The sequence below is a fragment of the Panthera onca genome, chromosome F1, assembly GCF_046562875.1.
Source record: "Panthera onca isolate mPanOnc1 chromosome F1, mPanOnc1 haplotype 2, whole genome shotgun sequence".
Lineage (NCBI taxonomy): Eukaryota > Metazoa > Chordata > Mammalia > Carnivora > Felidae > Panthera > Panthera onca.
This window is the reverse complement of record NC_138355.1, coordinates 68,860,861-68,886,659: the sequence shown is the minus strand read 5'-3', so window position 1 is coordinate 68,886,659 and position 25,799 is coordinate 68,860,861. Positions and strand designations below refer to the sequence as shown.

Sequence of the window (25,799 nt, the reverse complement as noted above, 5' to 3'; positions counted from 1 at the left end):
CTACACCTCTGTCTCGGTCTGTGTCCAGTGTCTCTCAACAGCACAGAAGTTTCTGGAAGGTGGAGACTGAGGAATATGCCCACAGGGGGAAAGGGTTTATTTTTCATTTTACTTTTTATTTATTTTGTTCTGAGAGAGAGAGAGAGAGTGTGTGTGTGTGTGTGTGTGTGTGAGTGGGAGAGGGGCAGAAGGAGAGAGAGAGAGAGAGAGAGAGAGAGAGAGAGAGAGAGAGAGAGAGAATCTCAAGCAGGCTCCATTGCCAGTACATAGCCCGACGTGGGGCTCGATCCCACGACCCCGGGATCACGACCTGAGCCGAAATCAAGAGTTGGATGCTCAACCGACTGAGCCACGCAGGCGCCCCCACAGCGTTTAATTTTTAAAGAGCTATGACCTTAGTTCCAATTTCTTTCTGCACCTGGATTCCAGTGACTTCCCACTGCTCACTGGTCCTTTATGCCTCCATGTCTTGGCTCATGCTGTTCCCTTTGTCTGGAATGCCCTCCTCCCGCTCTCTGGCTGTTGAAATCCTGCTTGTCGTCAGGCCTCAATGCACTTCTCGTCAGTAAGTGTGTATTTCTTGAATATCTACTGTGTGCCAAGCAAGGCCTCCAGTGTCCAGCCTGCACGAGTGGAGGAGGCCAGAACTAGCAAAGGCCAGCAAGATCCGGGTCTCCGGCCAGGGGAAGACCAGTATGGAAGTCAGACGTACGGAAAAATGCAGCCTTTTCACTCATCTAAGGTACTTTGTCCTCCGTTGCTCCTACACCATGGCGCTCGTCGTGCTGTGTCGCCCGGATCGTTGGCTGTGTCTCCTAGACTGCGCTCTGGGAGGCGGGACCAGCCCAGCGCCCAGACAGTGTTTGCTCTGCATTCGGCACCAACAGCGTATTTATCGCATGAGTGGATAAATATTGAAGGGAGCTGACTTCCTCTGGGTTCAGTTGCTTTATCCATAAATTAATTCAAATAGTCCAACAGCAAGCATTTGTTGAGCACCTACTGTGCGCAAAGCACTTTTGCCCTCGCCACTTAGGAAAATGCACCTGTATGATTACATCTGTTGTCTCAAAGAGTTTACGAGTCTTGTGGAAAAGGAGCCCTAATGAAACACGGTATTGCTACAGACCAAGCCGTGGGTCTAAATTGACACGATTCCATGCTTGGGCCCCATCGCTGACGTGTTGAGTTTCATGATTAATTGCCCGGAGACAAAAGCTTTCCTTATATCTCTGCCTTCTGTCCTAGCCCGGTTTTTGACCTGTTCTTTTTCTCTGCCCCTGGGCTCCGTTCAGAATTTCTTCCTTTAAACTTTGGTCCCGCAAACCATTTCAGTCCACCTTGATCGAACTGTTACAGACTGATTATTTGATAGGCGCGTGTCTAAGTAAGAAGAAAGTATAGGAGGTGTGTAAATAGCATCATAAAGCACGAGAACTGAAAGAAAGAGACCTTAAATATGACCCCGAGCCCTCTGGCGCATTATCTGAACACCTCTGGGGCTGGGGAGTGCGCTGCCTTGTGCTACTGGAAAGTTCTTATATGGGTAAAAACCAGCCTGGTCCCTTCGGGGCCACAGTCACTGCTGTCTGGCGTGGAGGCTTGTAATGGAGGCCAAGTGACGGACCCTGGGGATGCCCCGGTGCCGTGGGCTTGCAGTGTGTCTGCGAAGTCGGCCTTTCTCAGAGACACTGCTGGGGAGCTGGTGCTGGGCTAGAGCCCCCCACCCCCACCCCTGTGCCTCCCTGTGTGACTTGCTCACCTGGCTCATAAAGCCTGTTAGCTCCATCTGGAACTTCTAGAGAAATCTTTGAGGTCATCTGTGACCTCCCGGCCCCAGAAGGAGATAAAGTCTAACACCTAGATCTCCTGGGCTTTTTCTTTTTTTTAATTTTGAGGGGAGGGGGGCAGGGGGCAGGAGGGGGTGCAGAAATACAATAAAGCTCATTCAACTCAGAAACAGACAGGTGTCCTTAAGAGCCACTGCTTGGCAGGAGAAGACCCAAGTCTCCTGACTCTTTCTTTTTTTTAATTTATTTTGGAGAGAGAGAGAGAGAGAGACAGAGCGCGAGCAAGGGAGGGGCAGAGAGAGAGGGAGACACAGAATCCGAAGCAGGCTCCAGGCTCCGAGCCATCAGCACAGAGCCCGACACGGGGCTCGAACCCACCAACCTCAACATCATGACCTGAGCTGAAGTCAGATGCTTAACCGACTCAGCCACCCAGGCACCCTCCCCCCACCCCCAAGGCTCTTGGTTTCAGGGTGAAGGCGGGAGAACGCATCCTTACTCCTGCCCGCCTCCGTCTTCTGGATTTCTGAGTTGATGCTATTCATTCTGGAGACTATTCCTAAAGGTGCCAGGAAACCAATCCCGAGAAGGTCTGGGAAGCAGCCTGCATTTCTTCCTGGCCTTGCAGCCTGCGGCAGGGGAGACTCAGGGGTCCCATTCTGGCCGCCGCCAGACCGTACACGGAAGCCACATCCCTAACGGGATAACTGAGAAAAGGTTTCCTTGAGCTGAGAACTCGCACCTTCGTGTGCTGGAGGGAGTGGGGCTGGGCCCCGGGCCGGGCAGGCGGGTAGCAGGTGAGGCTGGTGCATGGACCCCTCTGGAAGGCCTCCCCCAGGACGCCTGTGGAGGGACCCGGCCAGATGGGCCATCTGCTCTGTGAGGGGGAGACCAGGCCTGGAGTTTCCTCAGACGCTGCCCCACCTCACTCTCTCCTCCTGGCCCTGCCTGGCTAATCCTTTCTGAAATCCCTTCCATTTCTCAAGGATTTCACTCCTTTCCCTTGACCTAAATGCTCATGGCCTGGCCAGAAGGTGGCCTCAGATCCCTGCCCCCCGCCTGCACCGCCCCGGGCCTCCTTCTCTCTGTCCCGCTTTGTCCATCTTCCCGGCCTTCTTTTCTGTAGCCTCCCTCTCGCTGTCCCTTCCCCTCCCTCCTTTTGGAGAAGGAGGGTTTCTGGGTAAGGACTCGTCCTCTCCTCTCTTGCCGCCTGTGCAGGATGGGCAGGGCTTGGGCGGCCTGCCGACGGGGCGTCCGCGGTGGGGAGGCAGGCCTGCCCCGAATACGTCTCTCCTTTACCGACCCTCAGTTTCTTCGCATAAAGGTGTTGCATTAGTGATGAAGGCCCTGTGCCGCTCTGACCTTCAGACTCTCTTTCTAATTGAATTTTCTTGTTTCCCTTTCCTGTCTTGTTTCCTTCTCTTTCAGCACCTCAGCCAAGGACACCTCAGCTCCTTCCTTCCTTCCTTCTTCCTTCCCTTCCCTTCCTCTTTCTCTGCTCCTTTTCCCTGCCGCTCTGCGGGCGTGGGGACGGCTGGGGGGCAGCAGGTACAGGGTCGGGCGGCGGCAGAGGGCCCGCTTCCTTTGCCGCCCCTCCCCACCCCCCACACCATTCCCAGCACCTGGCCCCATCTCCCAGGCCTCTGGCTTTGTGACAGTCCTGGCCCCGGCCGCCCCCCTCCTCCCCTCTGTGTCCCCTGTCTGCACTAAGTCCTTGCCAGCCACCTGCCTCCTCTCCCGCGCCGCCCTTCCCTTCCCACGGAAGCCAGATTGAAATTCGGTTTTTCAGCAGAAATGTCCACCATTCCTGCCACTCCCCTTCCTGCTCCCGCTGTCATACCTGCTACGGCCAACCCCACTTGGGCTCACGGTGCCCTTGTCCTTCCCAGAAAACATTCTCAGGGTCCCCTGCCAGGGCACATTTGCATAGAGTTGTCAGATCAGGTCTGGCCCGGGTGTCGTTGGGCTGGCAGGGCGGAGGGGGCTGGAGGTCCAAATGGGAGCCGCGGTGGGGGAGGGGTGCACGTGTCTAGCTGCACCTGCCAGTGTCTTTTAGTTCGGGAGCTCAAAGTCCTTGTGAGTGGGCCTGGGCTGACAGGTCACCTCCGAGACCGGGACTGCCCGCCCTCTGCCCCCCCTTCTCCCATCCTGAGCCTAGCGCAGGGGATGCGGGGAGGACTGGTGGGGCGTGCCTTGCAGGGGAAGCAAAGAGTGGTCTTCCTTCCTGTGCTGGGGCCCCATCTGGGTCTTCTGCACCACGGTCCTAGTGTCACAAAGCCACAGACTGCCCTCTACACCCCGTGGGGAGGCTGCCAGACTGGCCCGGCTGCAGGTGCACCGGCCCTCTCCCTCACAGTGCAAGAGGGACGGGCACAGAGCTGAGTCCTTGGAGCGTCAGCAAGGCCTGGCTGAGGCCCCGGGACAGCAGACGACGCTGCAGAATCTTAGAACATCACAGCGGGAAGGCCCTTGGGGTCCAAGCGTTCAGCTCCCTCTCTTTATAGTTTAAGGAAGCTGAGACCCAGACAAGTGAAGTGACCTCCCCAAAGTCACCCCGTTGGGTGGGGGCAGCGCCGGGACCAGACAAGCCCCCATCTCCTGACTTCCGGCCCACAGCGCGTCTGTCCCTCCCTGGCAGGGGCTGGGCTAGGTGCCCTTGTCTCTTTCAAGTTTCTGTCCTGCTTCTCCGTGACTAATCCACTGGCCCAGACCAATAAGCCCATGCTGCCCATCACTGGGAGTACCAGCCGGGGCCCTGGGGCCAGCCTCTGCAGCCGGCCTCTGTGGTCTGCTCAAATGCAAGGAAACCAGGCCAGATTGTGGCCACTTGTAAAATCCCATCTGGTCCCTGGAAAGATTCCCCTTCGGCTGTCCCTACCATACCCCGGCCTTGGAGATGGCATCAGGCTGGCTTGGCCAGGCAGACTGGGGGGAGGGAGGAGAGACGGGTTCTTCTGCCTGTGACTTGGCGTGGGGGTGGGAGGGTGGGGGAGGTTGGTGGGGAGGTTGAGTCAAGGCACCGAGGCCCCTGCTGCCCAGGGTGACTTTTTCAGGTCAGACCGTGAAACGAAGGCTGGCAGACAGCAGGGTGGGGCCGCTGATAGTCTGAATGTTTGCAGACTTGTCTGGGGGCTCACCCGGAGGTCCGCTCTCAGCCACACTTGAAGTTACCTGCTGGGAGCCTCCTGACCCCTGGTTCATCACCTGTCAGGGCCTCTCGAAAAAGCCACATCACATCTGGACGTTTCTGATTGTGGGCTGGACTCTGTGTCCTCCAAATCGGCAGAGCCACGGCCCTCGTGCCCCGGCAGCGGGGAGCTCCTGGCCCCAGGGTCCCGAGCCCCCTTCTGTCTGCATCCGCGTGTCTCTGCTCCCCGCGTCCTCGCTCTCTCCGCCCCATCCGGCACCCCTCCCGCCCTCCCCCTCTCCCTCCCTCCCTTCGGCTGCCTTCTCTCCTCTATCAAAGGTGCAAATCTGCCTTTCTCCTCTCCTTTCCCCTTGGCTGGCCCGGCCCCGGAGAATCATGATCCTCTTTTCTCCGTGAGATGAGAGAAGCCAACGGGAGGGCCCCCCCCCCCCCCCCCCCGGCTGTTGTATTTTTCATGGAGCAGGAAGGGAACGGCTGGGGTTGGGGAGAGGGTCTGGGGGGGACGGTGGGCGAGCGAAGATGTGAGAGCAGGCAGCGGGGCCAGCGGGGCTGGAGGAGGAGTGCAGTGTGGAGAGATTTAGTTCCATCTGAAAGCTGTCGGTGCGAATCAAAGGCTTCCCTTTGAACCAGCAGCAATCTGGAGTGCAGAGCTCGGGGATGGCTCCGCCCAGGGGGCTCATTACTGCATGTTTGATAAATCCGGGGAGACAGGGCCCGGCCTCCGCCAGCCCCTCTCCTGCAGCCCAGCTTCCTCGGCCTCTCGTGTGCGTGGCCCACTCCCTCTCTGGTTCCTGGCTGGCCCGGCAGGCAGGGCTCTGGGCACACGTGTGCCGAGGCACGGGCGCGGACGGGCCCGTGGGATGCAGAAGCATGTGCCTGCATGCAGTTGTGCGAGAGAGCTGTGTGTGCACCGTGAACATGTGTGCAAGACGGTGTGTGTGTACCATGAACATGTGTGTGAGACGGGTGTGTGCGTGCCATTGAACGCGTGTGCGAGGCGGGCGTTTGTGCACCAGCGAACACATGTGCGAGAGGGCTGTGTGTGCACCGTGAACATGTGTGCAAGATGGGTGTGTGTGTTCACCATGAACATGTGTGCAAGACAGGTGTGTGTGCACCAGCAAACACGTGTGCAAGAGGGCTGTGTGTGCACACCAGTGAACATGTGTGTGAGTGCGCTGTGTGCACCGTGAACATGTGTGCAAGATGGGTGTGTGTGCACCGTGAACACGCATGCGAGAGGGCTGTGTGTGCACCATAAACATGTGTGCAAGATGGGTGTGTGTGTGCACCATAAACGTGTGCAAGATGGGTGTGTGTGTGTGCACTGTGAACATGTGTGCAAGATGGGTGTGTGTGTACACCATGAACACGTGTGCAAGACGGGTGTGTGTGCACCAGCGAACACGTGTGTGAGAGGGCTGTGTGTGTACCGTGAACATGTGTGCAAGACAGGTGTGTGTGCACCGGCGAACACGTGTGCAAGAGGGCTGTGTGTGCACGGTGAACACATGTGCAAGACGGGTGTGTGTGCACCAGCAAACACGTGTGCACACGTGCTCCGCACGGGACACACGTGCCCACAAGGAGAACGTGGTATGTGTCTGAGAATCTCTACGCTAGAGGTCACTTCCTAGCTCTGAGTCAGAAATGGGACTCGACCTCTGTCCTCACCAGGCCCAACGGGAACGGGAGGGGACTCCGGGGCAGGTGGCCTCTCCTGGCATAACTACCTCTGGGGAAGGCAGTGTCGCCTGGGAACGTGAGGGCTGAGGAGGGGTGGGGGAGGAGAGGGTCTCCCAGGGGGCGGCATCAGGGGGGAGGTGCAGAGGCACCAGGGCCCCCTTGCACGATGGCCAGTCTGTGCCAGGAGGTCCCAGCGGTGGTGAGAGTAGGGAAGACAGCAGTGGCCGGGTGGGCACGGTGACAGTCCGGGAGCCAGGTGTCCTGGCCCTTTGCTCTGCTCACTGGCCCCGCTACTCACCAGCTGTGTGGCTGCCGGGAAGTTGCTCTTCCCTGAGCCTCAGATCCTCACTGGGGAGAATATCGGCGCCCGCCTCATTGGGCGGTTTTGTACAGGAAGCGAGCTGGCCCCGGGGAGGTGCGCGGCCCGGGGAGGGGCGCGGTCCCGGGACTGGCACTTACAGGCAGGGGCTGTTTGTTATGACGGCTGCTGGTGGACGTTGGGGGCTCGACACTTAGCGTTTTGCAAATCGCTGAAGCCTCTCTGCGTGCCGCTGATGTCCTTCCAGCCTTGGGAACCGCTGCGTCCTCCGCGCAGGGGTATGCACGCGAAGCTTCTCCTGTGGCTGGTGACAGCGCGCAGACCAAGGCCCCTGTGGCTGCAGGGTGCTGGCCAGCCCCGCGTCGAGGAGCACGGCCCTCCCCAGAGGCTCACGGATGATGCTGGAAGTCTGAGGCGAAACATGAGGATCGGAAGTCGTGGATGGGCGCAGAGGGTCTCCGGGGCGGGGGCCGTGAGTCACGTGCATCCAGGAAATGCTTCTTGCGTATTCCTGTGGCGTGGCACGGTGCCAGCGGCAGGGGCCGTGCATCTGAGAAGGCCGAGTTCCTTCTCGTCTCTGCCACTAAGCAATGTCTGGGCCATAAGCGCCCTGAGCCTCATTTCCCTTTCCTCGAAAATGGAGATAGCAGCCACCGCCGTGCAGTGCATTATCAGGCGGGAAATGTCTGTGAGGCACCTGCCTCGGTGCCTGGTGCCTAGCTGGCATCTCATAATTGGGAGTTATCGTTATGAAGGGACATTGCTGGGACTGAAGGGACAAGGAAGGTAAATCAAAGCGTCTCTTTCTCCAGGGGCTCCCAGGAGAGTGGGAGAGACCGAAACGCACACACCAGTAACTTGTGATCCAAGGCATGCTGTGAGAAGTGTTGTAGCCAGAAGCCCAAACAATGCGGGGGCAGAATGGGGGAGGGGCTTGGAGGGGGGGGCAGCGAGAGGTGGGTGGGCAGTCGGGGGGGGGGGGTGCCCAGGGAACCTGAAAGGAAGGAGGCCTGGGAGAGAGGGGGGCGGGGAGGTGGAGGGATAGGGGTGCGTGCAGCTCTGAGCCCTCCTCAGCTCGGGTGAGAAGCACAAGCCCCTTCCCCCGCACCCCTTGTGCTCCGCGTGTCTCCCCAGCTGTTCACCTGCCTGCAGACCCCGGGGGGAGGGGTCTCCTGTCCCGGGTCGGGGCACCTGCCCAGCCTCTCGGCACACACGTCTAAGGGGAAGAAGTGTGCAGAACACGAGAGGCCCTCTGCCTCTCCCCCTCCATCTCCGGGACGCTCCCCTGCCTTGGCCTGGCTCCGTGACTCTTGAGGTCTCTGTCACCGGGTCCTGCCTGCTGCCTTTCCCTGCAGACCCCGCCTCGGGCCTGTCTTTCCCTCTCCTGGCCTCCTCCTCACCAGGACCAAGTCTGCCCCTCACTCCCCTCGGCCTCCGTGTGGGTGTCCTTGCCAGCCTCCCCCCAGTCCGTGTGGCCCCACGCCGTCCCCTCCCGTCCCCTGCCCTGTCTCTGCCTCCGCAGGAGCCTGACCGACACAGGCATACTCTGCCTCCCTTTCCTTGATGGGGTCAGGGGGTGGGGCGCAGGGCGAAGAGTGCTTACTTCTTCGGAACACCTGCTGTGGGCCTGGCAGCCAGGCCACTGTGCTGGGACAGCACGGCAGGGGGCTCTGAGGGACACAGTCCAGCCTCCAGGAGCCCCCAGGGCTCAGGCGCAGGGGTGGGCAGCACAGTGGGAACCACACGATAGCAGAGGTAAGAAGTGAGCAAGAAGGGTTCTGAGGGCGAGTGGGGAGCCATGGAAGAGAAGACTTCACAGGAGGTGAGTGGGAGAGCAGGGTCCCCCCCCCCCCCGCCCCCAACCAGGCAGGGTGACAGAAGCCTAGAGAGGGCGCAGGAGCTGATGGGGGCAGCGTTCAGCCAGGTCGGGACAACCCGCGGGATCCGGCCTCTGTCTCAGACGCTGTCTTGACTGCAGGGGCTGCTTTGGGGCAGGAAAACGTGCGTGTGCTTTTCACAGGTTCAGGACCCAGGCTGCTCTCCCATTGAGTGAGATTCCCGAGACCTCTTCATCTTCCCTCCCCTCTGACTCTTCAGGGTCATTGCTTCCATCCCTCTGTCTCCCGGCTGAGTTGCTTCAAGTAGGCCTAAAGCAAAGCAGGTTTCACTCTTAGATCCCCGAATCGATGGGTGTCGCCTTCTCGGTCATGTCCCTGCTCCTGTCTCTGGGGTGCCTCTAATTATCCAGCTGCCAAGGGGCGGGGAGGGCCGTAGCCGCAGTGAGTGGGCCCATGCAGGGGGAGGTACCGGGCCTGCCTTATGCCTCACCCACGAGCCTTCACAGAAGGCCGGAGGCAGGCGTTATCACGCCTCGGTTTACCAGTGAGGAAGGGAGGCTCAGAGAGTGACTCGGCCAAGGTCGCAGTTAGGAAGTGTGGTGCGGGCACTGTGCAAACCTGCCTGTGCTCCTATGACCCCTGTGCTCCTAAGAGGGACCCTGCAGTCTGTGCCCAGACTTGTCGCTGTGCAGGCCAGCTGGGCTGGGGGGTGGGGGGGGGCACGCCCAAGCCACCGGCCCCTCCCTCCGGCAAGGTCCCCATCTCTGCACACGGCTTCACACTCCATCCTGCCGCAGCGTCAGCTTCTTAGTGTTTCCTGGAGACCTCGCTGGGAGTCCAGGGTGTGTCTGGTCACACAAGAAAGCTGTGAATACGAGTCCCATCTCTGAGGCAGGGTGACTTGGGCTCCGGGGCCAGGGCCGTGGGAAGGAGAATCGTGCGTGGGGGGGGGGGGGGGGGCTCGCAGCGGGTAGCAGCACTAGGGAATGCGCAAAGATATGAATAAATTTGAATAATAATGAGGGCAATGCCTGAATTAATAATGCTCGCTGCTCACCTGACCCACCCCCTCCCCCAGGATCTCAGCACCTGCCGCTGGAATCCCTGGAAATGCGGGATGGATGGCAGGTCGGCAGAGTCGGGGGCTGCCCATGCAGTGTGCAGAGGGGCCCCGGTTCTAAGTTCCAGCCCCTGCGGACCCCGGGAGCTGAATTTGTACACTAAACCGAGAGCAGAGGCTGCCTCGTTGTATTAAATCATACGCTGGCCATCACTCCCAGCCCTGCCCCCCCTCTCTCTCGGTCGCCTTTGTGTACCGCAAACAATGTGGGTGTCAGATGTCCAGGGGGACTCAGAGGGGGGAGATGGCACGGCCCTTGGCTTTGGAGGAGAGGTTTCCTTTCTGGTAGAATCGGTGGGTCATATGCCTCCACCCACCAGCTGCCTTCTTCCCCACGACAAAAACATGGGCAAAGACTCTTACAGTTTGGGACAGGAACGTCACGGACAGAGCTGTGACAGCAGGGCTGGGTGATGAGACAAGCTGTGTTTGTCCAAGGAGCTATGGGATCAATCCAGGAGGACTTCCTGGAAGAAGAGAATGTGGGGCCGGTTTGGAAAGAAGGGGAGAAACGGAGCTGGAGGCGGAAACAGAAGGGAGGGGATGAAACCTGGGGGGGGGGGGCCTGTCTCTGGTGGCTTCGAGGGAGGTCTCAGAATGAGGAGGGACAGGTTCCGTCTGCTTCCACAGAGGAGTGGAGAAGAGAGAAATTTTGGAAAGGGTTGGATGCGGGAACCGTGGTCTCTGCGGAGACCTGGGAGCTGGGGAGGGAAAGGAGAGGGAGGAGTCCCCTGAGCTCTGGACCAAGCTGACAGATTGGGGACGAGGCCCGGAGGCCCCAGACCTCAGCCTCTGCCATCTCCCCTCTCCGCACAGCCCGGGCAGCCGGAGCGAGGTGCCCAGGCCTGCCCCGCCGGCCGGCGGGACCAGCGCTGGCTCACGGGGGTGGGAGCCGGTGGGAGGATGGGGGGGAGCAGCCGCAGTCCAATTCCCTGCTCCATTTGGGCTCCACAATTAAAGGCAATTACGCAGCAGCTTCTCTAATCAAACGCTCCCGGCCGGGCGGCCATGTGTGGCTCGGCAGCCGGAGGGAGAGCGGGACAGTCACACGCGCGCTCGGCTCCCCCACGGCGGGCGGCTCAGCACGGGGCGCCGCGTCCGCGTGTCCGCACCCGTGCCCTGGAGCTGGGGGGGGAGGGGCAGGGGGCAGCCACACGGGGTGGGGCAGGCGAGCGTGCCGAGAACTGGGCTCCGAGGCTCGTCGCGGGCCCCCGGAGACCCAGGCAGCCTGTGGCCGCGCCTGCCCTCGCGCGCCCACTGCGTGCGTCCTCGGGGACGGTCCTGCCAGGCTGCGCACGTGTGCTACCTCACCGTGCCTCCTATGACACGTGCAAGGGTACTGTGGCACAGCCATGCCCCGGGATTGAGGGGGGGTGGTATGACCCCGTCGTGGACGCGGCACATGTCGAGGGGGGTGGAGGGAGGCAGCAGGTGGCCGGCCAGTCCCGGGAGCTGGAGGGCCGAGCCTCAGGGTCGAGTCTGCACTCTGCAGCTTGCTCCCCCTGCCGCTCTTTCCCCTCCACCACTGCCACCGCCACCCCCCTCCCCCCCCCCCCGCCCCCGCCGGCACCCTCGGGTAATTTCCTCGCCCCTCTTTCCTCGCCCCTCGGACCTCAGTGTCCTGCCTGCAGCACGAGAGGGTTGTCCCGGCCCCGTGCCAGGCCCTTCTGTAACACCGCGCCCCTCCCTCTGGCGGCTGAGCCTCGGCTCCCGAAACCTGGTCCTGTGGGCTGGGGAGGGGGCGGGGGGAGGAGGGAATCGGGGGGGGGGGCGAGCGTGTGCATCTTGGAGGGAAGGGCTGGGCTGCAGTAGGGCAGGGGCTGCAGGGTGGCCGCTTGCTGGAACCCCTTCCCTGCCGCGTGGCCTTACCCCGTGCCCGTTTATCTCCGCCAGGGACCCAGACCCGCTTCAGCCAGGAGCCGGCCGACCAGACCGTGGTGGCAGGACAGCGGGCCGTGCTCCCCTGCGTGCTGCTCAACTACTCGGGCATCGTGCAATGGACCAAGGACGGGCTGGCGCTGGGCATGGGCCAGGGCCTCAAAGGTGAGTGGGCTGCCCCCGCCCCCTCCTGCACAGCATCCAGCCTCTCCTGTCCTTGTGCCCCGTCCCCAGCACACGCTCCTGGGCGGCCACCCTTCTCTAGCTCCTCTCCGAGTCCCCTCTCTTGCCTCTGCCCGGGCGACGTCTGCTCAGAGGCCAAAACCCGTTTTGGTGTCAGCCTGGGCACGTACTTCCCTACGCATTCCGGAAGACACAGCCGGTGCTGAAGCATACGTGACGATTCAGGAAAACACAGCCAACAGCCTCCTAAATGACAGAGCAAGGGAAGGCGCTTTGGGGAAGGCCTCCCGCCAGTGGACGAGCAGAAAGACACCTCGGTTCTTCTGCCTCTGCCGCCTGTGAGCTGGGCGGCCTTAGGAAAGCCGCTTCCCCTCTCTGGGCCTCAGTTTGCTGCTGTGCAAGACTAGGCGTCGTAGTCACGGGCTTATGAGTGGCGTGTGTGACTTTTGAACCAGATGAGAGAAGATGCTTCGTGAAGAGTCAGTCACTGGTCGCCGTAAGGCAGCATCATGACACTGGCACAGGAGGGGCCGTGCATTTCTGTTCTCTTTGTCGCGTCCGGGGGCTGAGGTTGTTGGCGGTGGGTTTTGCACATTAGTACAGGGAGGGGGGTTTGTCCATGCAGAGAGAGGGGTGGGCTGGTGGGTCTACTGGTGATAGAAAAGGAGAGAAACTGGGAGAGACAGATCAATAGATATGGACTGAGAAGGATCAATGTTCCCTGGACAGAGGGAGATAATGGGAGGGAGCCGCTGGGGAGCCCGGGAGAAGGGTGCCTGGGAGGGGGTGGGAGCCTGCAGAGGAGGGGGTCCGGAGGCTCAGGGGCCCACCTGCCACAGGGACCGTGTGGGTTAGGGGCTCCTTCAGGGCGCCGGAGGACCCTGCCTCGTCCGCCCCTCGCATCACGAGTGAGGGTGCGGCCTTGGCTCCCCCTGGCCCCGGGGAGCCCCATCTGTGCTGCGATGCCCTATATTTCCAGCACCCACATGCCCTCCCCCTCTCCCTCTCCTTTTCTCTCTGCTTTTTTCCTGCTCTTTTTTCCCTATTATTATGAGAGACATTTGTCCGCCAACAGCTCTGGAGATTTCTTCTCATCTCCCCCTTCCGGTGTCCCTGTGGCTCCTGCCCCAGGGGTGACATCACAGTGTCCCACGTGGGACCTCATCCGTCTTATCCGCTGTGTCGAGTTCCCAGGCCAGGGCGGGGGGGGGGGGGGGGAGGAGGACCGGTCTGGGCAGGTGCGGCCCCCGGCATGGGGAGGAGGACCCTCGTGGGCCCGGGCGGTCCAGGCTGGTTCCCAGGCTGGCACGGGGTGGGGGGGCTCACCTCGCTCGACCTGTGTGTCCCTGCAGCCTGGCCACGGTACCGGGTCATGGGCTCTGCAGACGCTGGGCAGTACAACCTGGAGATCACGGACGCCGAGCTGTCTGACGACGCCTCCTACGAGTGCCAGGCCACGGAGGCCGCCCTGCGCTCGCGACGGGCCAAGCTCACCGTGCTCAGTAATGCCCCGGCTCCCCCTTCCTCGGGCTCTTTCCCCCGTGTCCCCTGGACTCCTCACTTCCCAGCCTCATGCCTGTCCTGCCCCCCCACCCCGGCCCCCAGATCCTTCTCAAAACTTCTCCCAAAGCCCAGTCCGGCAGAGGAGAGCAAAGCAGGCACGTGGGCCTCCCCTGGCGGGACTGTGGGTGCGTGAGGCCTGGTGCCCGGTGTGCCCGGCCGGACTAGGCTCTGCCTGCTGGACATAAGGCCCTGCCAGGGCAGAGCCAGGGGGGTGGAGACAAATCCCCTCCTGGCCCAGGCGTGTCAGTGCTCCCGTCCTCCCCCTGCTGCCTCCAGCCCCGGCAACTGCCCCTTGGGCCCCTCCTCCTCCTCACTCAGCCCCTACCCCGCTGCACCACACCGTCTCCTTTCCTCCCTGGGCACTGAGAAGCCCCTGGAGGCCCCTCAGGAGCCCCAGGGAGCAGGACTGGAAGGAATGAGCCCCGAGGGCTGAGACCTGGGGTCGGGGGGGGCTGGGTCCTGCTGGAGCGGAGCAGATGTCCCTCTGTGGGCCTCCCCGCTGGGGCCCTTTGCACAACGGGCTCCCTCCAGCCTGGTGCAGCCCAGACCCTCCCTCTTCCCTTTTGCCCTCCGTGCTGCCCCTTCCCCTTTTCCTACTGAAATCGCTGAAATGGGGGAACAAACCCCCAGGGAGGGAGGAGCTGAGACCCTGAGCTTGGACACGAGGAGGGTTTTACTTGGGGTTTGGGGAGGGCATGAGAAGTCTTCCTTCTGTCAGGGAAAGGCTGGGCTAGGAGTCGGGACACCTGGGCCATTTTGGCACTGTGACCCGAAGAGGTCACGACCCCTGGGGATCAGTCTGCCCGTCGCTAATGCGTCACGGGGCCACCAGCCTCTCCTTAGCAACTTCTGCTTTGCCGCTCCTGCCCCGGGGAGCTGTGAACCGGGAGGGCCTGGGCAGTGAGGTGACGGGGTGTCAGGGCCCCGCAGGGCGAGGACTCAGGGCTGCAGGGGGGCTCACTCTTCCTGTCGGATGAGCAAAGCATGGCACTGACGTTGGGGAGACTTAGCGTGGCTCCAGGGATGGGCGTGGGGTGCCATCATGGCGTCTCCCGTCCCTCGCTGGGGTGTGTGTGAGCCCCGTGCCAGCCCGGGCCACCTAAGGGACGTGGAGTTCTTGGGAGTCCTTGTCTCTTCTTTTTTCCCTCCCTAAGGGCCTGTGTTTGGGGCCCTGGAGGACTCCCAGCCTAACGAGGAGGCCCTGATACTCTCTTCCCTCTCCCACCCGGACCCCCAGAGACAGAGAAATAAAAGACAAAAGGCCAGGCAAGCTTCTGGGCATCGCAGGAACGGGGCTTATAATGGCGTCCAGTGTCTTGGGTCACTCAAGGAAGGCTTCCTGGAAGAGGAGGATATCAACGGGGACCCTAGATGGAGGAGTACCTTGTTAAAAAGCTTGCAGGAGACTGAGGGGGAGCGCACAGTGGGGCTGTTGGGTGGCCAGTTTGGAGGGTACGGTCCGTGTGTGGGCCTTCCCAGGCTATCTGGGTGATTTGGGGAGCACGAGGCGGGGGAGCAGGACGAGGCCCCAGGAGGAAGAGAGGTGAGAGGTTAGTGCGGATCTCCTTGCCCTTGTTCATCTCTCTCTCGACCCCCCCTGCAGCTGCGTGCAGGCTAGGGAGGCAGGATATCTCTTGCGCGCTGCCTGCTCACCTGCTCCCGTCCAGCTTTGCTCGTGGCACCGGGGACTGGAGACTGGGCAGGGCGGGGTCCAGCGTGGTCCAGTGCCTGGTAGATACCCCCCCACCCATCTGCAGCCTTGCTCCGAGGTGGCCTCCCCGCCCCCTGCCTCAGGCCAGGCCAGCCTGCGGACCGAGACACAGACACGGGATAGACTTGGGAGGCCTGTGGCCCCGCATCATCGGCAGCCACAGCTGTACCCCAGCTACCGCGGGGACGGGCTTGGCTCCGGGGTCAGTGGGCCCGGTCCCTGCCCTGGCCCCGCTGCTTAGCTCACTCTCCTGCCTCTGGGCACATTTCTGCACCTCTCTGAGCCCCAGGACCTTGTCTGCAAATTGGGGTTACTGGTATTTACCGCAGAAGCATTAACGCAGGACGCCCCGTGGTGAGGGCTGCCCGCAGCCCGCACGCGGCCTCTTGCCACGTCGGTCGGCGCTCCGCGAACGGCGGAAATGTCGCCGATCACACCACAGTTTACAGCTGGCTTCACATCCACGATCTCATTCCGACGTCACAGGGTGTCAGTGTTATTTTCTAGAATTTTACACACACACACACGTGCGTGTTGATGGGCAGATTTGTCACAGTGTGTTCGTAAACAGGCCTGCACACGGACATGTGCCCTCTAACTGATGGCCGAGCAGACGCTCCAACAGCTCTATTCGCCTTTGCCCCAGAAACGGAGAGAAAGATTAGTGACAGAGGGATGCTCTTTCCCTGAACGAGGGGAAAGTTGCCAGCGTTCTGGGGAAGGGAGGGCCCATGGGAGGAGAAGCCTTCCCTCCGGGGGGCTCCTGCGTCCGGACACGGTGGCCCGTGTCGGCGTGCAGGGCCTCTGCTCGTCCAGGACCTTCTTCCTGGGTGAGACAGCAGGCGTGACCTTGCAGGGGTCCACGCAGACCAGCAGACCCCGAGTGGTGGCTCTTGATCCGTTTCCCTCCACCTTTAACTCCTTGCCGTCCCGCTTGCAAACGTGCACCCGTCTGGCCCCAGCCCCGGGTCCTGCAGCTAGCAAAGGGGAGGAGCCAGGGCCCCAGCGGGCCGGGAGCTGGCCGTCGTCCGAGCAGCCGAGTGAACACATGTCACGCGTCACTCGGGCCCCGCACATTACAGGCCAGACCCGGCACCCCAGGTGACCTTCACGAGGGCCCCTGGCGAAGAGACTGAGACTCTCAGCCAAGATCCCACGGCAGGTAAACAGACGTGCTGGGGCTGGAGACCGGGGCCTCCTGCTTGGAGACCCCACCGCTCTGCATGCACGACGCGGACGGGCTGCAGACGGTTCCCAGGCTCGGGACCTGCATTTCCTACACTCCAGGACGGCCCTGCCCGCCGCCGGGCTCCACGGGCCTCCAGGGCCCGCGCTCGAGGGCTGTCTCCCGAGAGCCCCCCTGGGTCTTGGTGGTCGTTCCCAGCACAAGGCAAACACAGCCCTTTTGCGCCGCTGGCCCGATGAGCGCAGTACAGCGGGAAGATCATAATCGAAATTCTGCCTCGATCTCTTCGGTCCCTTTCTTATCCATTCAGCTAACACCCCCGAGGGCCTGCTGTCCACCGAGCTGTGCCGGACCTCGGGCTTTCGGAGAGAGAGGCCATCCTACCTGCAAGGAACATGTGATTGGATCGCTTGAGCATTTAGGAGCCTGTGGGGACGGGGCACAGAGAGACCCCCTCTTTCTTGGCGTCGGGAATCCGATCCATTCGATCCCTTAAGTTGTTAGCGAGGGCCTACTCTGGCCGCTTCTAGGTGCTGGAGACAGGAGAAATGCCAGGGAGACTGGAAGGGGTGGTCCCTGCTTCTCTGGCGTGACAGCTTAGGCTGGGAGGAGGGCCCGGACCGTCCTCCCAAGTGACCCAAACAGCAGGCAGGTCAGGAGCTCAGAGCCCCTGCCTGGGAACTGCCCAGAGTCTGGCTGGCGGGTTGTGGCGGGGGAACGGACAGCAGGGGCGAGGACGAGGAGGCAGGAGGGTGCAGGGCTGGCTGGAGGAACGCCGACCGGCAGGCAGGCTGAGATGCTGGTGACGGTGCCCGCGGCAGTTGGCGGCCATCGGAGGTGTCTGCTCAGGGAAGTCGCACGGTCTTAGCAGTGCCGGAGAAAATAACCTGCCAGGGTTGATGGATGTCGACGGCCGGGGCACTGGAGGCAGGGGGCCCACTCGGGAGGCTGCTGTGATAGAGCCGGCTTGTCAGGCCACCCCAGGGCACAGGGCACTCGGGACGGCACAGATTGAGGAGCCCCTCCCGTGCCAGGCTTCCCCGGGTGTGCCCAGCTCATCCCTGGTTGAGGCCACCCCCCCCCCATCCACCACAAGGGCTGGAAAGAACGGGTGGCCGGTGGCCTGGGGTGCAGCCCCCCGGGAACAGCAGCGCCCTGCCACGGGGTGGTCATGCAGAGGGAGGCACGCCTCCAGGGGTGGGGGCTGGCCGCGCCCTGACCAGCCGCTGTGCTCACCCCGCAGTCCCCCCAGAGGACACCAGGATCGACGGCGGCCCCGTGATCCTGCTGCAAGCGGGCACGCCACACAACCTCACGTGCCGAGCCTTCAACGCCAAGCCCGCCGCCACCATCATCTGGTTCCGGGACGGGACTCAGCAGGAGGGCGCGGTGGCCAGCACGGTGAGACGCTGCCTGCCCCCTCCCGGGCCCCTCGGCCCCGCCTCAGGGCGCCTTCCATTCCCACGTGGGCCCGACCCAGGCTCGGGGGCCACAGACGTGAGAGGAGACCTTGGAGGCCATTCTGGTCCAGCCCTCTCACCACGTAGTTGGGGAGGTTGAGAGCCACGGAGTGGGTGGGAGCTGCCAGGTTCGGGGTGCAGTCAGTGACTAGTGGAGCCTGAGTGCCGGTAACACCAGCTGCACGGATTAAGCACCTACTGCATGCAGGCACAGTGCACGCCGAGCTCCTAGTGGACAGTCCCTCTTAAGCCCCCGCAGCTTCGTGAGGCAGGTGTCCTTTCCTACTCACCACGGTGGTCAGAGAGGTCGCTGCCTTGCCCGAGGTCACACGGCCAGCAGGCAGCACGGCTCAGCTGTGCTGTCCCCTGGGCACCTCCACCTTCAGCCTCTAGTGGGTGCGTGCGCCCAGAGGGCACAGGTGAGGCGTCGACGTGGCAGCGCTCGCCTGTGCGTCACGTAGCAAAGAAGCTGCGACCGAGAAGCCATCCAGGGACCTCCTGGGAGGAGCTGGAATAGGGTCCACGCCCCCTGTGTGGGGTCCCTTCAGCCAGCTGTGGGCAAACACACAGCTTAGCCCTTTGCTGGGTCCTGGGAGACACCTGGCCGCCTGTGTGCGGTGCAGGGCGGCCCCGGGGGTGGAACCGGGTTAGCTCTGCCCTCGACGGGCTGTGTGACCTCGGACAGGTCTCCGCTCTCTGGCCTTGGCTTCGCCACTTGACCGAGGAGAATTCGGCCTCCCAGGTGTTTAGCTTTCTACCACCAAGACACCTGCTATTTTTCTCCTTTAGGGCACCTATTTGGAGATAGTTTGGCGACCGAACAAGCCGACTTGTTAATGGCCACTTGGGGTCCAGCTCTCCTCTTACGTTTACTAAAGGCAGCGGGTCCCCGGGAAGCAGCAGCAGCGGCCAGTGCTAACGAACCACACTGGTGCTGCTCCTGCCCGGGAAAGGCGTGGGTGTGGCTGTCAAAGCGCAGGGCCCGGTGCTGGCAGGCAGTCCGGTTTCCCTTAGACAGCTGCAATGTGGAAAACAGCCCTAGGGGTCCTGTGACCACGTTCAGGGGCCTCAGGTTGGCCACCACGGAGCCAGTGGGACAGCCGGTGAGGCCTCCCTGCCCTCCAGGGGCCTGCGGTCTAGCCGGAGAGCCCCGGAGCAGAGCCGGACAGACCGACTGGGAGGGTCCTGAGGGCCGGGATGGCCACGGAGACTTTGCAGAGAGGAGGAACTTGCCCTGTGCTCCACAAATCCCAGGAATGGGGCTCAGAACCACGGGGCGCAGGAGGACGCACGCAGTGGGCTCCAGTGGCAACCGTGGCCTTCCGTCAGGAGGGATGCAGGGCCGCGGGTTCATCCGCTTACGCCTGCAGTGTCCTCGTGTATCACGTTCATCAGGGGAAGCTGTGGGGTCTGGGGGCAGGGCCTTTGGGGACTCACCGTATTTTCCCTTGGGTTCTGTAAACTTAAAACGTCTCCAAAAAATGGAGTCTGTCGATTGAGAACCAAACCAAAGCCAACCTGGGGGAGAGGTTGGGGCCGGGGGGTTGAAGGCTGCTTCTGGTAAAAGTTGACGTGCCCCTCCAGCACCAGCCCATCTCTGGGCCGGGCCACCGTGACCACAGTGTTCGGGGGCGGGGGGGGGGGGCTTTGGCTTGACCTGGCCTCCCACCTGTCCCGCCCCAGGAGCTGCTGAAGGATGGGAAGAGGGAGACCACCATCAGCCAGCTGCTCATTAACCCCACAGACCTGGACATCGGGCGTGTGTTCACCTGCCGCAGCGTGAACGAGGCCGTCCCGAGCGGCAAGGAGACTTCCATCGAGCTGGATGTGCACCGTGAGCGGGGGTCCCACAGCAGAGCTGGGGGGAGGGGTGGGAGGAGGGGGCCTTGGGTGCCCGTCGGGAATCCTCTGGGGATCCCAGGGCAGATGCTTGCTGTCACCACCCCCTGGATCCCCCGGCGGGAGCACCCAGAGGCCGTGGGCACCGAGGGTCGGGAGGGGCATCGGCTGCGAGCCAGGCCGCTCCTGGGTCTCATCCAGCGTGTGACTTGGGCTGTGCTTTAATCTCTCCGAGCCTCAGTTTCCAATTCTGTATACTTGGAAGAAAATAGAATACGGACCTCCAATCGCTTCTCTGAAATTCCAAATTAGAAGTGATTTCCTGGCAAGACATGAACTGAGGCTCTTCATAGTTTACTATCCCCTACGTCACTGTGGGGTGTTGCCCAGACCCTGCGGGATCCTACATAGTCCGTGGTCTGTGCATGCCAGTCCCTTTCCAGACTGTGGGGGATGCCAAATTCTGAAACACATCCCAACCCATGGGATTCAGAGAAGGGACTTTGGACCCATTCCTGCCTCTTGGGGCTGGGGGGGGTGCTTAAATGATAGTGTCAGATTATCCCCAAATGCAGGCTGCTACTCAGGGGATGCTCAGCGTGGGGTCCCTCCGCCCACAGGAGGGAGGGAGCTGGGCAGAGATTGGAGGCGCCCCTCCCCCACCCCTTTCAGGGAGCCACGCAGGGCCACCCTGACGCCTCGTGGCCACAACGCACCATTACATCCCCTAATTGTCCCTTCAGCGGCAGTCTGGGTCCCGCACCCTGGCCGGCCCCCTGGAGGCTCCACGGGGTAAAGGTGAGGGAGGTGACTTATTTATCGGAGCTGATGCGACGTGACCTCCGACCCCCAGGTCTCCGCACAGTGGGGAAGGCTGGGTGTGTGTGGTAGAGAGAGAAAGAAGCTTGAGGGACAGAAAAGCCCCTCCCCATCCCCTGCTTTGCAGACCCTCCCACGGTGACCCTGTCCATTGAGCCACAGACGGTACAGGAGGGTGAGCGCGTCGTCTTCACGTGCCAGGCCACAGCCAACCCCGAGATCCTGGGCTACAGGTGCGAGGCGTGGGGGCTGGGGGCACCCTGGGCCTGGAGTGGGGGGGGGGTGCCGGGGGTTGGGGTAGTGCCGCTGGACGTGGCGGACCGGGCCCTGATCCCCGCCGTCTGCCATCTCCCCAGGTGGGCCAAGGGGGGCTTCTTGATTGAAGATGCACACGAGAGTCGCTATCAGACGAACGTCGACTACTCCTTCTTCACGGAGCCTGTGTCCTGTGAGGTTCACAATAAAGTGGGAAGCACCAACGTCAGCACCTTAGTAAACGTCCACTGTGAGCAGCCGCAAGGGCGGGGCTGGATCGAGGGCCTTTAAAGGGTCCGGGTGGGGGTGGGGGTGGGGAGCGGGGACAGGCATGGGGAGGTGGGAGGGCAGCAGAAGGGAGACAGGATCGGTTAGAGCTGACCCCCGATGAGACTGAGACCCTCACTAGTGTTCCCTTGTACGCAGTTGCCCCCCGGATCGTGGTTGACCCCAAGCCCACGACCACAGATATTGGCTCTGATGTGACCCTCACCTGTGTCTGGGTGGGGAATCCGCCCCTCACCCTCACCTGGACCAAAAAGGATTCAAACATGGTAAGACGCCTGCTGCCTGTCTTGAGTGCTGGGGTTGGCTGCGGGGGAAGGACTCTGGCTCTGGCGGGAGAGCAGGGTTGGGGCAAGGGAAGGGCAACAGTGCTTTTCGAGTCGAAGCCAGAGTGCTTCTAGGGTCCTGGGATTTGGGGGAGGAGGAGGAGGCCAGTGCTTGCGATCAAGACCCACTTCTCCCTGCAGAACAGCTGGCCGGTTCAGTGGCTGTGGGAGGGACACACGGACCTGTGCTGGGGGGGAGATCTGGTGGCCGGACCTACACAGGAGGGTGGGGAGGTTGAGTCCTGCGGCTGTACGGACACCTGCGTTAGATAGTTCGGGCCAGGATCGCAGAACAGGGGTTCCAGGGTGAAACCTCCTACCTTGTTTGGCGGGAGAAGCCCTAGAACAGACCACCCGAGAGGCTGCGTCCTCTGTAAAACCACCACAGCCCGCGAGGCCCTGTTGAGAGTCAGGGGACGCACCCTTTTCCCTTCTGGGAATTCACTTGTGGCCCTTCCCGCTTTCTTTCCAATGCCTCCAATGCGGGGCCCCACCCGGACCCAGGGGCCCAGGCCCCACGGCTCCCCACCCGAGGCTGCTCTTTCTGCCCAGGTCCTGAGTAACAGCAACCAGCTGCTGTTGAAGTCAGTGACCCAGGCCGATGCCGGCACCTACACCTGCCGGGCCATCGTGCCTCGGATCGGAGTGGCCGAGAGGGAGGTGCCCCTCTACGTGAACGGTGAGCGGCCCTCGGGGCTGGGGCTGGGGCTGGGCCTGGGCGGGCAGGTGCCGCTGTGTTCGGCCGGCCCTGACCGAGTCTCCCTGCTCGCAGGGCCCCCCATTATCTCCAGCGAGGCGGTGCAGTATGCCGTCAGGGGTGATGGTGGCAAAGTGGAGTGTTTCATCGGGAGTACGCCACCCCCCGACCGCATTGTGAGTGCCGGGTCCGCGGACAGCCAGCCACCTGCTTCGCTGCCAGCTCCCCACGCAGCTCCGTCCCTCTGCCCCCCGTCCTCCCCTCGGATGCCACCTCCTCTCTCACTTGTTGCGTGATCCCGAGCCACGTGCTTAGCGTTTCCAACCTCGGGTTCCTCGTCCTCAAAACGGGGGCGGTGTCCTCGCCTGATAGGGTGGCTGTGAGGTGACTGTAGCAACAGGTGTGAAAGGTCGGGGCACCCCGGCTGCTCTCTGTCCGTCGTCCCCTTCCCTTTCCTGGGCGTCTCCCATCTTTTCCCTGCTCCCTCTTCCCCTCCCTGCCCTGCCTGGCCCCTGCCCCTCCGCCCCCTGCTTCTGCCTCCTCCTCCCAGCTCCCCTCCACCCTCCTTTCTCTTCCCCACACCATGAGCCATTAATTCCTTCCATGCCCATTAACCGTCAAACCCCTCATCACATTTAATGACCATTTGGCTAACTCCAGGGCTGCCCAGGGACACTTCATTACCACGGCCGCCTGGGCAGCCGGCGGCTCTGCTCCCGGGGGCTTTCCTCGCAGAGCTGGGAGGATTGATCCCTGGAAAGGAGCCAGTGCTCAGTGGTTCCCCTTCCCTCAGGCTGCATTCAGGGAGGGGACCCGGGGCGGGGGGGGGGGTGCCCTGAGCTGGGAGGTCAGGGAGGGAGGAGCCTGGGGATACCCCCTCCTGGGCGAGGGATCCTCCCCATTATAAGGGTCTGGGCAAAAGAGCAGTTCATCAGTCCAGCCTCACCTGCGTCCTTGGGATGGTTATAAAGATAGAGACTCCTGGATCTCTCCCTTGGAGATTCATAGTTAGGAGTTAAGCCCCAAGAATCTGCACTTTAAAGAACGTCCCTGGGCACGTCTGAATGTTCCCGGCATACATCTCCATCATGTCCAGAGCCACTTTCCTCCTAGGCTGGAGGTTCCAGGCCGAGGTTCCAGGCAACAGGGTGAACTCGTGTTTGTTGCAGGGCGAGAGCTGGGCTGGGCCTAGGGACGCACAGGGCTCGTGGGGCGAGGGTGCCTGGAGCCCGGGTTGGGTGTTTCTGCCGCCTGCCCCTTCCTTCTCACCGCCTGCCCTCCCCACCCCAGGCCTGGGCGTGGAAGGAGAACTTCCTGGAGGTGGGGACGCTGGAGCGCTACACGGTGGAGAGGACCAACTCGGGCAGCGGGGTGCTGTCCACACTCACCATCAACAACGTCATGGAGGCCGACTTTCAGACACACTACAACTGCACGGCCTGGAACAGCTTCGGGCCGGGCACGGCCATCATCCAGCTGGAGGAGCGAGGTGACCGTGGCCGGGGCGCAGGGCAGCCGGGGCCGCGGGGGGGGGGGCTCCGTCTCCTCTCCCCCAGTGGGTCTCGTGGGGAGACAGCTCTCCCGGGCCCGCCCTCCGCTCGGCGGGGGACAGCCACTCCCTTTTGTAAACATTCACTGAGCATCCACGCTGCGCCCAACCCTGTGCTAAGGGCTACAGGGATGCCTGTGACAAGACACAGGCCCTGCCCTCCCGGAGCTTTTGGTTCCATGGAGCAGTGCTCAGAGTAGAATGATTTTTCGGGAGGGCAATCAAATGCTTTGTGAAAGGGCATAATACCACCGGCCTCACTGGGTCGTCCTTAGGATTAAATGACACGTGTGTATAAAACACTGGGCACGTAGGAGGTGCCCAGTAGTAGGGTGTGGTTCCCCACCTCTTCGAGAATCCTTCCGCCCTTAAGACACTTTGCATGTCAAAGGAGGCACTGCCTTTGACTTTTCCGGAAGCTCTGAAATCTGAGGAGGAAAAGCTGGGCCTCCCATCAGGTGTGTCTCAGCTGAGGGTCCTGGCCAGGGGTCAGTGGGGAAGAACAGAGCAGCGGGAGGAAGGCGGGACCCACCCATCGAGGAGGGGAAGAGCTCCCTGCAGATCTGATCCATCCAGGACCCCCAGGCAGGGAGAGAAAGCCCGAGGGGGGCTCCCCAGATCCTCAGCTCTGGGGAGCGGGGGAGCCAAGGAGAACCGTGGGAGCCCTGGGAGGGTAGGTGCCCATGCCACCCTGACAATGGTGTCGGGGGGAAGGCGGTGACAGATCAGGAGACAGCTGGCCTCAAGAGCAGCCCGGCCCAGGAAGCAGAGGCCAAACCTCACAGGCGCACGGGCTGCAGGGGAGGGACGGACCGACCGCCAGGGCCAGGGTCACGTTGTGCCACACTGCGGGGATGACACATGGCTATGCCCCCAACTCACCAAGCCGGAGCTCGGGCCTGAACCCGGACACAACGCAGACCTTCCTCTCAAACTCCCGGGCTTGAAGCAGACAGTGTGCCGTCCCGTCCCTGGATGCGGGCGGAGTTCGTGGTGCCTGGCCTTAGGGCCCCGCGAGCTGCCAGCCTCACCCTCGCCTGTCTTTCCCTCCGAAGAGGTGCTGCCCGTGGGCATCATCGCCGGGGCCACCATCGGAGCGGGCATCCTGCTGACCTTCTCCTTCATCGCCTTGGCGTTCTTCCTTTATCGCCGCCGCAAAGGCAGTGAGTAGGGGCCTCCCACCGCCCAGAGCTCCCCGCCTCCCCGCCTCCGGCGCAGGCAGACCCGAGGCGCGGCCAGCGGGTTGGCCTGCGGGGGCTGGCAGCACGTGTCCAGGGCCGCCCCTCCCTGTCCCCAGGTCGCAAGGACGTGACCCTGAGGAAGCTGGACATCAAGGTGGAGACGGTGAACCGCGAGCCACTCACGATGCATTCCGACCGGGAGGACGATACCGCCAGCGTGTCCACTGCGACTCGGGTCATGAAGGCCATCTATTCGGTGAGGGTCCTGCTCCTCCTGGCCCACTCCCCTGTTCACGTTCTCGGGACCTCCATCCCCGCCCCCAGCTCTACTAACCACCTCCCCTCTGTCCCCCCTTTGTCAGCCTGCCTTGGTCCTGCCACCCACACACACACACACACTCGCGCGAGTACACAGGCGCACACACGCTCACAACTGCACACACAGGCGCACAAAGGCTCATGCGTGTACCCACGAACCTGCGCGCGCACGTGCTCTGCCCAGCGGGTCTCCCTCCAGCGCAGCACAGGCGGAGGCGGCCCTCCGTGGGTGCGCGCTTCGCCGCACCCTTCCCGCACAGGGCTGGAACCCCCTAGAAGTTTTCCGGTCCAACTCGCCCCCCTGCTCAGATGAAGAGACAGTCCTGAGAGGGGCCGCCACACTCCCAAGGTCACTGTGCGTCAGCGACAAGGACCAGGGCCCCGCGCCCTCTCCTGGCCTTCTGACCCCAGACCCTGCCAGCCACCGGGGGAGGGGGGGGGGGGGGGCCTGGGCCTGGGGCGGGCCCCGCAGGGGGGCGACGCCGGCTCGGCGCTGACGCCCACCCCTGCCGCTCCGCAGTCCTTCAAGGACGACGTGGACCTGAAGCAGGACCTGCGCTGCGACACCATGGACACGCGGGAGGAGTACGAGATGAAGGTGCGCGCGCGGGGCAGGCACGGGCAGGCGTGGGAGGAGGGGCGCGGGCT

General features: G+C 62.5%; 1 protein-coding gene across 2 annotated transcripts in view; it reads left to right on the top strand.

Annotated features, from left to right (window-relative positions):
• KIRREL1 (kirre like nephrin family adhesion molecule 1) overlaps positions 1 to 25,799 on the top strand; it is a 99,643-nt gene that overhangs the window by 68,422 nt on the left and 5,422 nt on the right. Inside the window, exons 2-14 of one of the 2 annotated variants that reach the window (XM_060644593.3) lie at positions 11,795 to 11,944; positions 13,315 to 13,464; positions 17,666 to 17,823; positions 19,566 to 19,716; positions 20,668 to 20,773; positions 20,897 to 21,045; positions 21,222 to 21,349; positions 21,959 to 22,085; positions 22,179 to 22,279; positions 23,394 to 23,592; positions 24,708 to 24,815; positions 24,950 to 25,089; positions 25,672 to 25,749. In XM_060644593.3, coding sequence (XP_060500576.2) covers positions 11,795 to 11,944; positions 13,315 to 13,464; positions 17,666 to 17,823; positions 19,566 to 19,716; positions 20,668 to 20,773; positions 20,897 to 21,045; positions 21,222 to 21,349; positions 21,959 to 22,085; positions 22,179 to 22,279; positions 23,394 to 23,592; positions 24,708 to 24,815; positions 24,950 to 25,089; positions 25,672 to 25,749 — 1,745 coding nt within the window. Of the gene's footprint in view, positions 1 to 11,794; positions 11,945 to 13,314; positions 13,465 to 17,665; positions 17,824 to 19,565; positions 19,717 to 20,667; positions 20,774 to 20,896; positions 21,046 to 21,221; positions 21,350 to 21,910; positions 22,086 to 22,178; positions 22,280 to 23,393; positions 23,593 to 24,707; positions 24,816 to 24,949; positions 25,090 to 25,671; positions 25,750 to 25,799 lie in introns of both variants that reach the window. The other variant, XM_060644592.3, reaches the window with a different exon arrangement.